This window comes from Chelonoidis abingdonii, chromosome 6 (genome assembly GCF_003597395.2).
Source record: "Chelonoidis abingdonii isolate Lonesome George chromosome 6, CheloAbing_2.0, whole genome shotgun sequence".
NCBI classification, from domain to species: Eukaryota; Metazoa; Chordata; order Testudines; family Testudinidae; genus Chelonoidis; species Chelonoidis abingdonii.
In genome coordinates, this window is record NC_133774.1 from 1,921,537 (window position 1) to 1,932,748 (window position 11,212).

The following is an 11,212-nucleotide window of genomic DNA, read 5'->3' on the forward strand; positions in this document are numbered from 1 at the left end:
ACAACCCTAGGGACTGGAGCAGGCCTTTGGGGCAGGGCCCTCCTGCCAGAGCTGCATATAACCTGGCACTGCACAAGCACGACATGGGTGCGGTGGGATTGCATGGCTCAGAGAGGTCCAGCTTCCGAGGCCCAGGCAGAGCCCCTTCGTGCTGGGCCCCTGATGCTTGTGGGGAGCCTCCGGCCTTCATCCCCAGGGTGATTTGAACAGGGCTTTTAGTCTGGTTCATTGTGAGGCCCAGGCATGGCATTCAGCTGGCAGGTGCAGTAGCTCTCCCCGAGCAGCAGCTTTCCATGCACTAGTGCACAGAATTAACAAGCCCAGCTCCCACCGCACCGTCCCACTGAGGTCAGGACCCAGAGCAGGGGAAGGGACCAGCCAGTGGGAACGCTGCGAACACTCACCCATGTCCCTTCCCGAATAGGAACCTGCCTCCCTCCAGCTCAGCGTGGCCATGTGTGATGGAGTAGGGGCTGTCTGTGTGGGGAATGGGAGAGCAGGGGAGGATTTTAGGAGATGGACGATACCGGAGCCTGTAACCTGAGCTAGGTAAGGGAGGGGAAAGGTCAACACCTTTGCCCGGGAAGGAGGACAAAGGAAGGGGCCGGCAGGAGGGAAGTAGTTTGCAGTTTGGGTTTGGGGCTGTGGGGCGAAATTCAAGGTATCCTAAGCTGGGATCCAAGCACCGTGAAAGCCCAGAAGGACTCGATTGAGGGGTCCTGACTGTGCCTACAGGCTCTGCTGTAACCTGCGTTCCTGTTGTCCAATAAACCTTCTGTTTTACTGGCTGGCCAAGAGTCACTGTGAGTCCCAGGAAGAGGGGTGCAGGGCCGGACTCCCCCACACTTCATGACACCATGCATTACCCCTCCTCTCCCCCGCTGTCCAGGACCCTGTGTAAGCAGGGGCTGAATGAATCCTTCCCTGACAGCGAGCTGGGCCGGGGGCAGGTGGGGGGAGACTTGGGTGTGTTCATGTACATACAGTTTGCTCCTGCTCTGCTCAAGTATTCAGCAAAAAGTGATCAACTTTGGCTGATGTTGGGTACAAATCACCTTAGTATTGAACGCCGGAGTAGTGAAATATGGTTCCCATGTTGTTATTATTATAGGAATACAGGAAAGCAGGACTGTGATTAACCTGTCCCAAACAAGGGGGGGGCACTCTCAGTTGGAAGAGCCTCATTATGCAGGGGCTCGAATGTCAGAGCCTTGTGGAAATGGGGGAAGGAATGGGCAGAGAAACCAGAATCCTGGTCAGGAGATTGCACCCTCACTCCCCAGGTTCCTTCCAGACTGGCTCATCCTTTTCCTTCTCAGTGTTAAAAGAATAGTGCTAAATAAACTTCATTAGGAGCCTCTTCTGTTATTTTAATTGCTTAATCAGAGCTGGACCCAGCTGCAGTCAGCTGGGGCTCCTGCACAGAGTAGTGCTCAGTACCAGCCAGCCTCGGCCTGGTTTTCAAAGCTGCCTGTACGTAACAGGGCACCTGCTGCAGGGGTGAACGAGTAGGTACCTGAGTAACCAGTGACAGGAACTTAGTACGAATGCAACGGCTGATGGATTTTACACAATGGCCCGTAGCCAGGGCCACGTCGCCCCAGCCCCAGCCAAGCCCCTTGTCTACACCATAGGGTGCCAGGGACCCCAGTGCCAGAGCAGCAGGCGGGCAATGGGCACAGATGGGGGCCCGGGGAAGAGAGCTGTGCTTTGGAGAGGCACATACCAACAAGCCATAGAACTCAGAGGTGGGCGTGACCCACCAGGCCCCTCTGGCCAATGCCCGGTTGATCCTTCTCGCGCTGGCCCATGCAGGCTGGCGCATGATGCCAATGCAAAAGGGGACATTAATCGGCATTAAAGGCTCAGGCCCCACCCTCGGTTCCCTACTAGCTATTTATAATGTCGAAACGCCGGGGCTAGGGGGTGCTCACTCAAACCTCCCTCTCGCTATCACAGCGAACTGATGCTTATGAAAACGGGGCCGTCGCGGCTGGAGCCAGCCAGGACGGTGTGAGCTCCCCAGCCAATGCCACACCAGGCTGTCTCCAGAGGAGATGGTGCCAGTCATGCCACGCAGGGAGACGGTTTTGTAGTGCAACCGCCCCACCCCTTTTCACTGTGAGGGGGGAGGATTTGAACATGGAGCTCCGGAGGTGAACAGCTAAGCTTAAAACCACTGAATTATTCTTGGTAACCAAGGCTCTGGCCCTGCACAGAGCTGATCATCCCCAGCTCACAGTCCGAGGAGCAGCAGGTCCTGGGACCCCCTTGGGATTAAGCCACTGGTGTGACGAAGGCACCCATCAGAGGGACAGGGGGCAAACCAACCTCCCAGGCAGCACGAGATGTTAACCTCAGTGTGCAAGCACCACAGCAGGTTGCACAAGTCCAATCACATGGGGGTTTGAAACAAGACACAGCAAGGGTCAGAAATGCTCAGCAGGCAAGAAGCTGCTCTGGTCTGGGGGTGGGGGCGTTACATGTCCTCGCACGGCAGCTCTTTTCCTTGGCAGATTTGAATGATGGCACAGCCCTAAATCAACTCTCCCCACAGAGTCTCTCTCTGCTGCTCCTGCTGGGGGCCAAAGGGGAGCATTTTCTGGTCTATTTTAATCTCGTATTTGGTTCCTTACCATCCGCTCTGGCTCTAACATCTCGTTGTCCATGCCCGCTGGCAGGGCTGCCTGAGAAGCTGGCACCAGCCTCCATCAGCAGAGAGAGAGAGGCCTGCTCGGCTGCCCCCTGGCCGTTGGCACCTGAGTCTTTGCTGGAACATGCCCTCGGGCCATCCCCGAATCTGTGCTCCACACGGTAGCCCTCGCAGCTCCGGTTCAGGCAATGGCCAAAAGGCATGGGCGGCAGGCTCTGGCAGCGTCGAGCTCTGTCCTCGAGAAGCCCTGGGCAGTCCCGCTGGCACTCGGGGATGGGCGAGAACTCCAAGGAGGAGTCACCACTGGTTCTGAGCGGAGGGGAGGAGCCGTTCTTTTTCCTGCCTTTCGCCAGCTCGGCAAAGGAAGTCACCCGCTTCGGGGGCGAGCTCTGGATTGCTAGTGCTGGGCTCTCGCTCAGCTTGACTGGACAACTCATCATGCGCTCCAGGGAGCCCAGCCGGGTCGTGGGACTCCGGTCCAGGTTCCGATCATAGCTCCTGGAGCGAGGCCGGCCGGCGTTTAGGTTAGGCGGGGATACGTTGACGTACACTTGCCCCTCAATCACGTTTTTCACAGCTTCGCCCTGGGTCTCCACCATGAAGCATTCCCCATCGCTCTCCTGTGGCTGAGCACTGGGTCTTTGAAACAAGTAGTACTCTGAGGGCTGGACAGGGCTCCCCTTGGTGTGGTCTTCAGAGCAGCTGGTTATGGAAGAGCCCGCAGGGCTAGGTGACGACTGGGAAGACAAGTCACATGTGACTAATTTATAGTAATTCTGGGTGGCCACCACGAGCCGGGCTTGGCTTTGGAAGCAAGCGGTGAGGTCTGAGCTCTCTGAAGCGCACGGCTCGCAGTGGAGGTGGTAGGAGTTGCAGTTGGCATCGAAGACGGGCGAAGATGGGTGGTGGCACCCACACACTTTCTCCGAGCTCTCCGCGTTGTGTGATTCACAAGACATCTTGGATTCCGTGGGTGACGAATGCAGATCCAGGTAAAAGGCCCCGGTGTCCGAGTGGCTGCAGAAGGAAGAGTCACAGGACAAGTTGGCAGAGTTCAAGTTGGAGCGAGAATGGCCGTTCATTTTGTTGTAGAGGGCACTGAAGTTCACCAGAACCCCGTCCGAGCTGTTGCAAGAAGAGTCGCTGACGTACCCCATTTGCTGGTCCCCGGTCTCAGACTGGCTTGATGTGCTATAGCACCGGCAGTGCTGGAGCTCCGTGCTGGAACAGCTGCAGGTCCGGCTGTGCAGGGCGTCTGGGTTCCTCCCTGACTCGTCAGAGCTATTGTTCCAGTCCTGGTCACCGCCCTCGAAGGAGAAGCTCCTGCGCTGGCAGCTGCACTCATCCAGCTCCATGCACTCCGAGGCCAGCGGGCAGCAGTCAACGTTGTTCCTCTTCTGGACATCGGCACTTGTGAGTTTGTCCTCTTGCCCATCCACCACACCGGACCTGCTAGCCATGCTCCAGGGCTTCACCACGGGGCCGGCATTGTGGAGGTGGAAGGGCGGCAGTGGCAGCTCATGCAGCTGGAAGGACGGCTTGCCGGCCACCATGGAGCTATGCAGGTGGAAGGACTTCTGGCCCGTGCTGTTGCCAAGGAGACCATGCCCCTCACTGTCACCCAGGAGGAAGGGATTGTGCCGTGTCGTGATGCTGGAGATGACTGAGTCTCGTGGTTTCCTCTCTTTGTCTTCTGAAGCCTCTGCCGGCGCATCCGAGGCCTGCAGCAAGCTGCCATATACCAGGGAGTCTGTCTGCGAGAGCTCCCTCTCTGGCAGAGAGGCGGCCCGCGTGATGCCCAGGTCTGGCTGACAGAAGGGATTGGTCCTCTTGCTCCCACTGCAGCACTGTCGATCGGGGACCTGGCAATGAACCAGGGGGATGTGATGGACAATCAGTGTTTCTCCTGCCAGCTTGGGTGGACTATCCATTCTTGAGAGTGCTCGTCAGGAACTCCGCCAGGCTGGCGCTACCCATGGAAGGTAGGTGGGCTGCGGGTGGGGCTGGGAGAACACATCTCAGGAGGGGAGCCAGAGACCTGAAGAGAGGCAGAAAACAAAGGGAGTCAGGAGCAATGGTTAGGCTGTTCCAGGCTCATCTGCAGAGCCTAGGTTCTCCCTAGCACCAGCGCTGAGTCGTCACCGCCTGCTTAACAACAGTGACCCAGAGCATAGGGCAAAACTCACCAGCCTCCTTTCTGCCGGGCTCTGCCAGGGCACCCGTGCTGCTAGCTGCCCCCTTCCGATGTACATGTGACCCAGGTACCACGCAGCCCTTGAGCCAAACACAGCCCATGCAGTCCTGGGAGGCTGCCCGTCTTCAATTCCGAGCACACCCGTCCCACAATGCAATTCTCCCTTTATTTGCCTTTCTGGGAATATCTCCCCCACCGCTCGGCACCAGGGACATCATCCAAACTCTGACAGGCCTCCCCATGGAGCAGGCAGACGGCCGGCCAGGTAGCCCTCCCCTCCCCCTGCCCAAAGCTTGGGTGAAAAGAAGCAAGTGAATCCCAGTGAATTCCAGCTCTGGTGCTGGGCACAGCTCAACAACCGAGGGCTCCTCACGGACCCAGCGGCAGCGAGGCATGCGGAGGGGAGGTCTCAGCCTGCGTACCCTGAGCCGGGGCCACAGTTGAGGGCTTTACAGGGCAAAGCCAGCACCTTACAGCCTTGGGCCGGGTGGGCTGAATGACCCCGCTCCGTTTTCTGCACATCAGCAGCCCAAACTCCCGGGTTTCGATCATGTCTCTGTATGTCCCATCAGCACTGCCGTTCCACCCGCCTTGGGCACCGCCAGGACTGTGCCTGGGCCTCCGCTGGCCAATAAGCAGAGTTCCCTGAGCGCTCCTTCGCTCCCGCGGTGCACGGCATGGGGCAGTGGGCTGGCCAGCAGGGGGAACGTGGCGGATGTTGTTCTTTCTCTGCCGTTCACATTTGGAACGTGCCAAAGCAGAGCAGAGAGCGGCATGGGAGGGCACGGGAAGGAGACGGGCCACCAGCCAGAGAAGAGCCAACTCCCACCAGCTTTAGTCTGCGACTGGGGATGTGAGTGTTAGCGCTTCTGGCGGGCCAGGGGGATGGGATTTCAGTGCTGGGCACTCCTCCTGTGACCGCGCAGGGCCTGGCAATCCCTCCACCCCTCATTGTGCCACTCAGCAGGCAGCCTGTCCCTCCCCAGGACCCCATCACAGGCACACTGGCTTCCTCATCCTGCCACCCCCACACACCGAGCAGCCTCCACAGTATCTGTGCCTCCCTCTGGAGCCCAGCTGCCCGGCTTCTCTCTCCCCTGGTTCACTGCAGCCTCATAAAACATATGCAGGACGGCAGGGGTACAGATGTGGGGAGAGGAGACCCAGGGCCCAGCAAAACTCCCCTCTAGAGTGAGACTGAAAGCATGGGGAGAGGGGCCAGGTAAGAGTGCGCACGGTAAACACCTATAATCTAATGAGTGGTCTAGAGAAGGGAGATGGAGTTCTGTTTGTCCCGTCTCATAGCACAAGAACAAGGGGACAGTCCATGAGATTAAAAGGTGGAAAAGTCCAAACTGATGACAAGCGATGCTTTTCCACATAATGTGTGAATAGCCTGTGGAACTCCTTGCCACAAGATGCTACTGAGGCCAAGAGTTTAGCAAGGTTGTGAAGGGCTTGGATGTTTATGGGGCCAGTCAGGATATCTGGCACTGGAGCAGTTAATGATAACAAACATTCTGGCATGGTTATTAAACTTCTCTGTCAGGGCTTAAGCCGCTCTCCATTTGCAACCAGGGGGAGGCCTAATGAACTGGGGATAGGGCAGATTATATCACATCTGCTAGTGCAGACCGAGCTCATCCCCCCCACTGCAGTCACTGCAATGAGCCCATGGCTCACAGACCGAGCACATCCCCACCACTGCAGTCACTGCAATGAGCCCCCACCTCACACACCGAGCTCATCCCCCTACTGCAGTCACTGCAATGAGCCCACGGCTCACAGACCGAGCACATCCCCCCCACTGCAGTCACTGCAATGAGCCCCCACCTCATACACCGAGCTCACTGCAATAAGCCCCCGGCTCACAGACCGAGCACATCCCCACCACTGCAGTCACTGCAATGAGCCCCCACCTCACACACCGAGCTCATCCCCCTACTGCAGTCACTGCAACGAGCCCCCAGCTCACAGACTGAGCACATCCCCCCCACTGCAGTCACTGCAACAAGACCCCGGCTCACAGACCGAGCTCATCCCCACCACTGCAATCACTGCAACGAGCCCCTGGCTCACACACCGAGCTCATCCCCCCACTGCAGTCACTGCAACGAGACCCCAGCTCACAGACCGAGCTCATCCCTCCACTGCAGTCACTGCAACGAGCCCCCGGCTCACACATTGAGCTCATCCCCCCACTGCAGTCACTGCAACGAGCCCCCGGCTCACAGACTGAGCACATCCCCCCACTGCATTCACTGCAACGAGCCCCCGGCTCACACACCGAGCTCATCCCCTTACTGCAGTCACTGCAATGAGCCCCCAGCTCACACTCCAAGCTCATCTCCCCACTGCAGTCACTGCAACGAGCCCCCGGCTCACAGACTGAGCTCATCCCCCCACTGCAGTCACTGCAACGAGCGTCCGGCTCACACATCGAGCTCATCCCCCCACTGCAGTCACTGCAACGAGCCCCCGGCTCACATTCTGAGCTCATCCCCCCACTGCAGTCACTGCAATGAGCCCCCAGCTCATTGGCTCCTTCTGGCCTACCAAGTCCTGTAGCTCTGCCTGTCCTTCCAGACCCACCCATGTCCCTTATTTTGTGACCCTGCCCCGTCCTGGTGGGGGTCTCTGTCTCCCTTCAGGCAGGCCCCCATCACTCGAGCCCCCATCCTAGGCTGGTCCTCAAGGCTGCTAGCCTCAGCCTGTTTCAATCCCTCCTTCAGCCTCATTTCTTCTGGGATGCCCATCAGAAGGGATTCCCTTTAAGACACATTTGTCGGGAGATAATTTATACTGACTCCCCCCTTCCAAACTCCCATGGACTCCCCAAGCCCTGAGCCACTCACCCCTGGGCTCTGTCCCAGGGGCGACACAGGACACGGGTTCCTCCCGCTGCAGCTGGCATTGCCGAGTCAGCCAGCAGCGTCACCAGCCCTGCAGCACTGCCCTCCCCACGAGAGGCTGTCCCCAGCCACTCAGCGCTGTGCCATCCAGCCCTGTCCCTGCGCAGGGTGCTCCCCCTCACTCTCCTGCAGCTGGGGAGAAATGTGGCTGTGACTGTGCTGGGAATTGTGTGTTTGGAAGGGCCGCCAGCCCGTGGAGGAGGGAAGTGTAAATACCCAGGCAGGCAGGCAGGCGTTGCACTGTAGGGCCACTCGGAGCAAGGCCAGGAAACAAGCTGGAACCTACAGGACCCTTGTCCATATGTCAAAGCTGGAGCTGGCAGAACAGAGAGAATGGGGAGGACGCAATGTGTGACCGCTTGCAGCTCTGGCTCACCATGTTGTGCAGCACGTGAACTGCTCCTGAGCTAGACAGGGACTGATCACAAAACGGAGTCGACAAGTCAGACACACACACATTACCCAGCAGTGTCCTGTTCACAGTGTCCGAGAGCTGACTCAGGAGTACGTTCAGTGGATGCACACTGTTCCCTGGACCTGGCTCAACCCAAGTTTGGTTCCATGGCCTGCCAGTAAAGCTCAGCCACGCCTTCGGAGTCAAGCTGAGTTTTGGGAACCGAGTGGAGAAGGCCTCACAGGCCACCCCAATGGACACTGACACTTTTCACTGAGTCAATGCTTCATTTTACCGACGTAAGTCAAACTTCCTTTTCTGGGGACATGGCCAGGAACACACAGCTCCTCTACTGAGCACTCCTGTGTGGCAAGCAAGCTGGGCTGCAGGAGGTCTCATCTCTAGCTCTGTATGCCCCACTCTGGCAGGGCGACGGTGCCAGGGCTCCCCTAGCCCATTCCCCAAGCATGTAGCAGCTCCCGGCTGCCGTGCCACCCCGGACACGGCACCAGCAGAGGAACGAACTGCTTTAATCCAGGTGGGAACAGCCCCGTCTGGCACAGTGGAGGGGCCAGAACCCTCCCCGGCGCCCCTCAGTGGCCACCTGCCCTGCCACTCAGGGAACAGAGAGCGACATTAGAGCAAAGGATCACGTGCCCTTCCACATGGACCTGTGGCTGTTCTGCACCACCCCGAGATTCAATGATTGAGGGCTGCCCAGCATCCAGTGGGTTGGGCCAAGCCCTTCCCCCCACCTCCCTGAATGCTGGCCCACACCGCCACCCCACTCGCAAACACTAGCCTGCACCCCTCCCCAAGCACAGGCCCATGTCCCTCCCCGAGAAAACATTAGCCTGCACCCCTCTCCCCGAGCACTGGCCCATGCCCCTCCCCGAGCAAACACTAGCCTGCACCCCTCCCCCCGAGCACTGGCCCATGCCCCTCCCCGAGCAAACACTAGCCTGCACCCCTCTCCCCGAGCACTGGCCCACGTCCGTCTACCCCCGAGCAAACACTAGCCTGCACCCCTCCCCCCGAGCACTGGCCCATGCCCCTCCCCGAGCAAACACTAGCCTGCACCCCTTTCCCCGAGCACTGGCCCATGCCCCCCCTACCCCCGAGCAAACACTAGCCTGCACCCCTCCCCCCAAGCACTGGCCCATGCCCCTCCCCGAGCAAACACTAGCCTGCGCCCCTTTCCCCGAGCACTGGCCCATGCCCCCCCTACCCCCGAGCAAACACTAGCCTGCATCCCTCCCCCCGAGCACTGGCCCATGCCCCCCCTACCCCCGAGCAAACACTAGCCTGCACTCCTGTAGCAGGAAAATCCTATTTTACTGGTTTGATTTAAAATGTCGTATATATTGATATATTTTATAATTATGATTTAATATGCCCTGCCAGCCACCCTTCTTGATTTCAAGGCAGGAATAGACCAGAATAGTCCTTATGGCTGGTAGTGGTCACTTTCTGTTTTAAGATAAGGTTTCATTACAGTATTTGCTAGAAGGTCTTGCTCCTTGAGTGCATGGCAAACTAAGCTTTGAAATATCAGAGGGGTAGCCGTGTTAGTCTGGATCTGTAAAAGCAGCAGAGAATCCTGTGGCACCTTATAGACTAACAGACGTTTTGGAGCGTGAGCTTTCGTGGGTGAAAGGTTCTTTTGTAATCCCTTCAGTAACCATATCACCCTTTCCAAAATGTTATCCTGCCTGAAAGTCTCTGTAACATGGTTTGGGGTGAGTGAGGAACGTGTGCATAGTCAAAAATAAGTGAAAAGCCATCACAAATATCCAGATGGTCAAGAAAAAGTGAGAGACTTGGAAACAGCAGGAGATCATCAGAAAACATCCATTGTATCCCACCCTAAACAGGTTAGCAGCACTGATGACCTCAGAGGTGAGGCAGCCTCCCCCCCACCCCATGGCAAGACAACAAATAGGAGATAACAATGGGAGATAACAGCCGAAAAACCCAAGATTAACCCCACTTAAGGACTAATGATCACAGAACAACACTGAAAAATGCATGGACTCAAATGGGAATTTACAAGTATAAAGCTGGGGTGTTTTCCAGGAAACTGGGTTCAGTCCTGCAAAGCCTTGGAGCATCGGATTGCAACTGAGGTGGTGTGTGTGTGTGTGTGTGTGTGTCCTCCCAGCCCCCCTGTGGCAGGTGCTCTCCTGGGCCCTACTGAGCTGTCACTGCCCTGTGCCAGTATAACCCACACGCCTCCTAGGAATAAGCACGGGAGAAACACAGCCAACACGTCTGGCTGGGGCCTGGCTTGCTTACACATGCACTTATGTAGTGTGGACACATGGCTCCACCTCCCCTCAGGGTCACTCAGGACACGTCTTGTCTCCGTGGGCCCAGAAACCGCGGAGACAGACAGACAGAGCTTCCCCTGGCATGGGTACCAGCTCCCTCAGCAACGTGCATGGCAGAGAGACAGCGCAGCTCTGAGGGCTGGGGGGCCAGGTGGAGGGACTAGAAGGACGGGTAATGGCCAGGGGGCTGGGTAAGGGCCGGATGGAGAGACTGGGGGGCTGGGCAGAGGGACTAGGGGGACAGGTAACGGCCAGAGGGCTGGGTAAGGGCTGGGTGTGACGTTATAAGTGTAATGTAATATCTCATTGAAAGATGACAGGGCCAGAAAGAGTTAATTAACTGACCTGACCCAGGGGTGAACCTTAAGAACTGGTTCGGAAGATCTGTAAATGAACAGAGCTTTGAAATGCAAGTCTGCATTGGTAGAGGTAGAAGGGGGGGTGTTTGCTCAGGTCTTGGGATGTCAGCAAACAAGTCTTGTCTATTGCTGTAGCTTTAATTCAAAGATCAAAAAAGGAAATTAGCATTTAAGATGATACCTGAGTGAAATGGTATTATTGTCTCTGTGTTTCTTTGAAGGTTGTGGTAACCTGTGTCTGAACTGTTTAATGGATAAATTACCCTGTGCTAATTGCCAGGATGTTTGGGAGAAGGAGTTAAGCCTATTGTTTTCTCAGGCCGAAAGGCTGCTGGAAATGTATAAGATCCTGGGACACGATCCTGCTTCA

At 57.2% G+C, this 11,212-nt stretch overlaps 1 protein-coding gene across 8 annotated transcripts in view; it reads right to left on the reverse strand.

Annotated features, from left to right (window-relative positions):
- Positions 1-11,212, reverse strand: part of RUSC2 (RUN and SH3 domain containing 2) — an 88,400-nt gene that overhangs the window by 17,128 nt on the left and 60,060 nt on the right. For all 8 annotated transcript variants that reach the window (XM_075066808.1, XM_075066803.1, XM_075066807.1 and 5 more), the window contains one exon: positions 2,637-4,691. In XM_075066808.1, coding sequence (XP_074922909.1) covers positions 2,637-4,584 — 1,948 coding nt within the window. In that variant the 5' untranslated portion in view covers positions 4,585-4,691. The remainder of the gene's footprint in view (positions 1-2,636; positions 4,692-11,212) is intronic.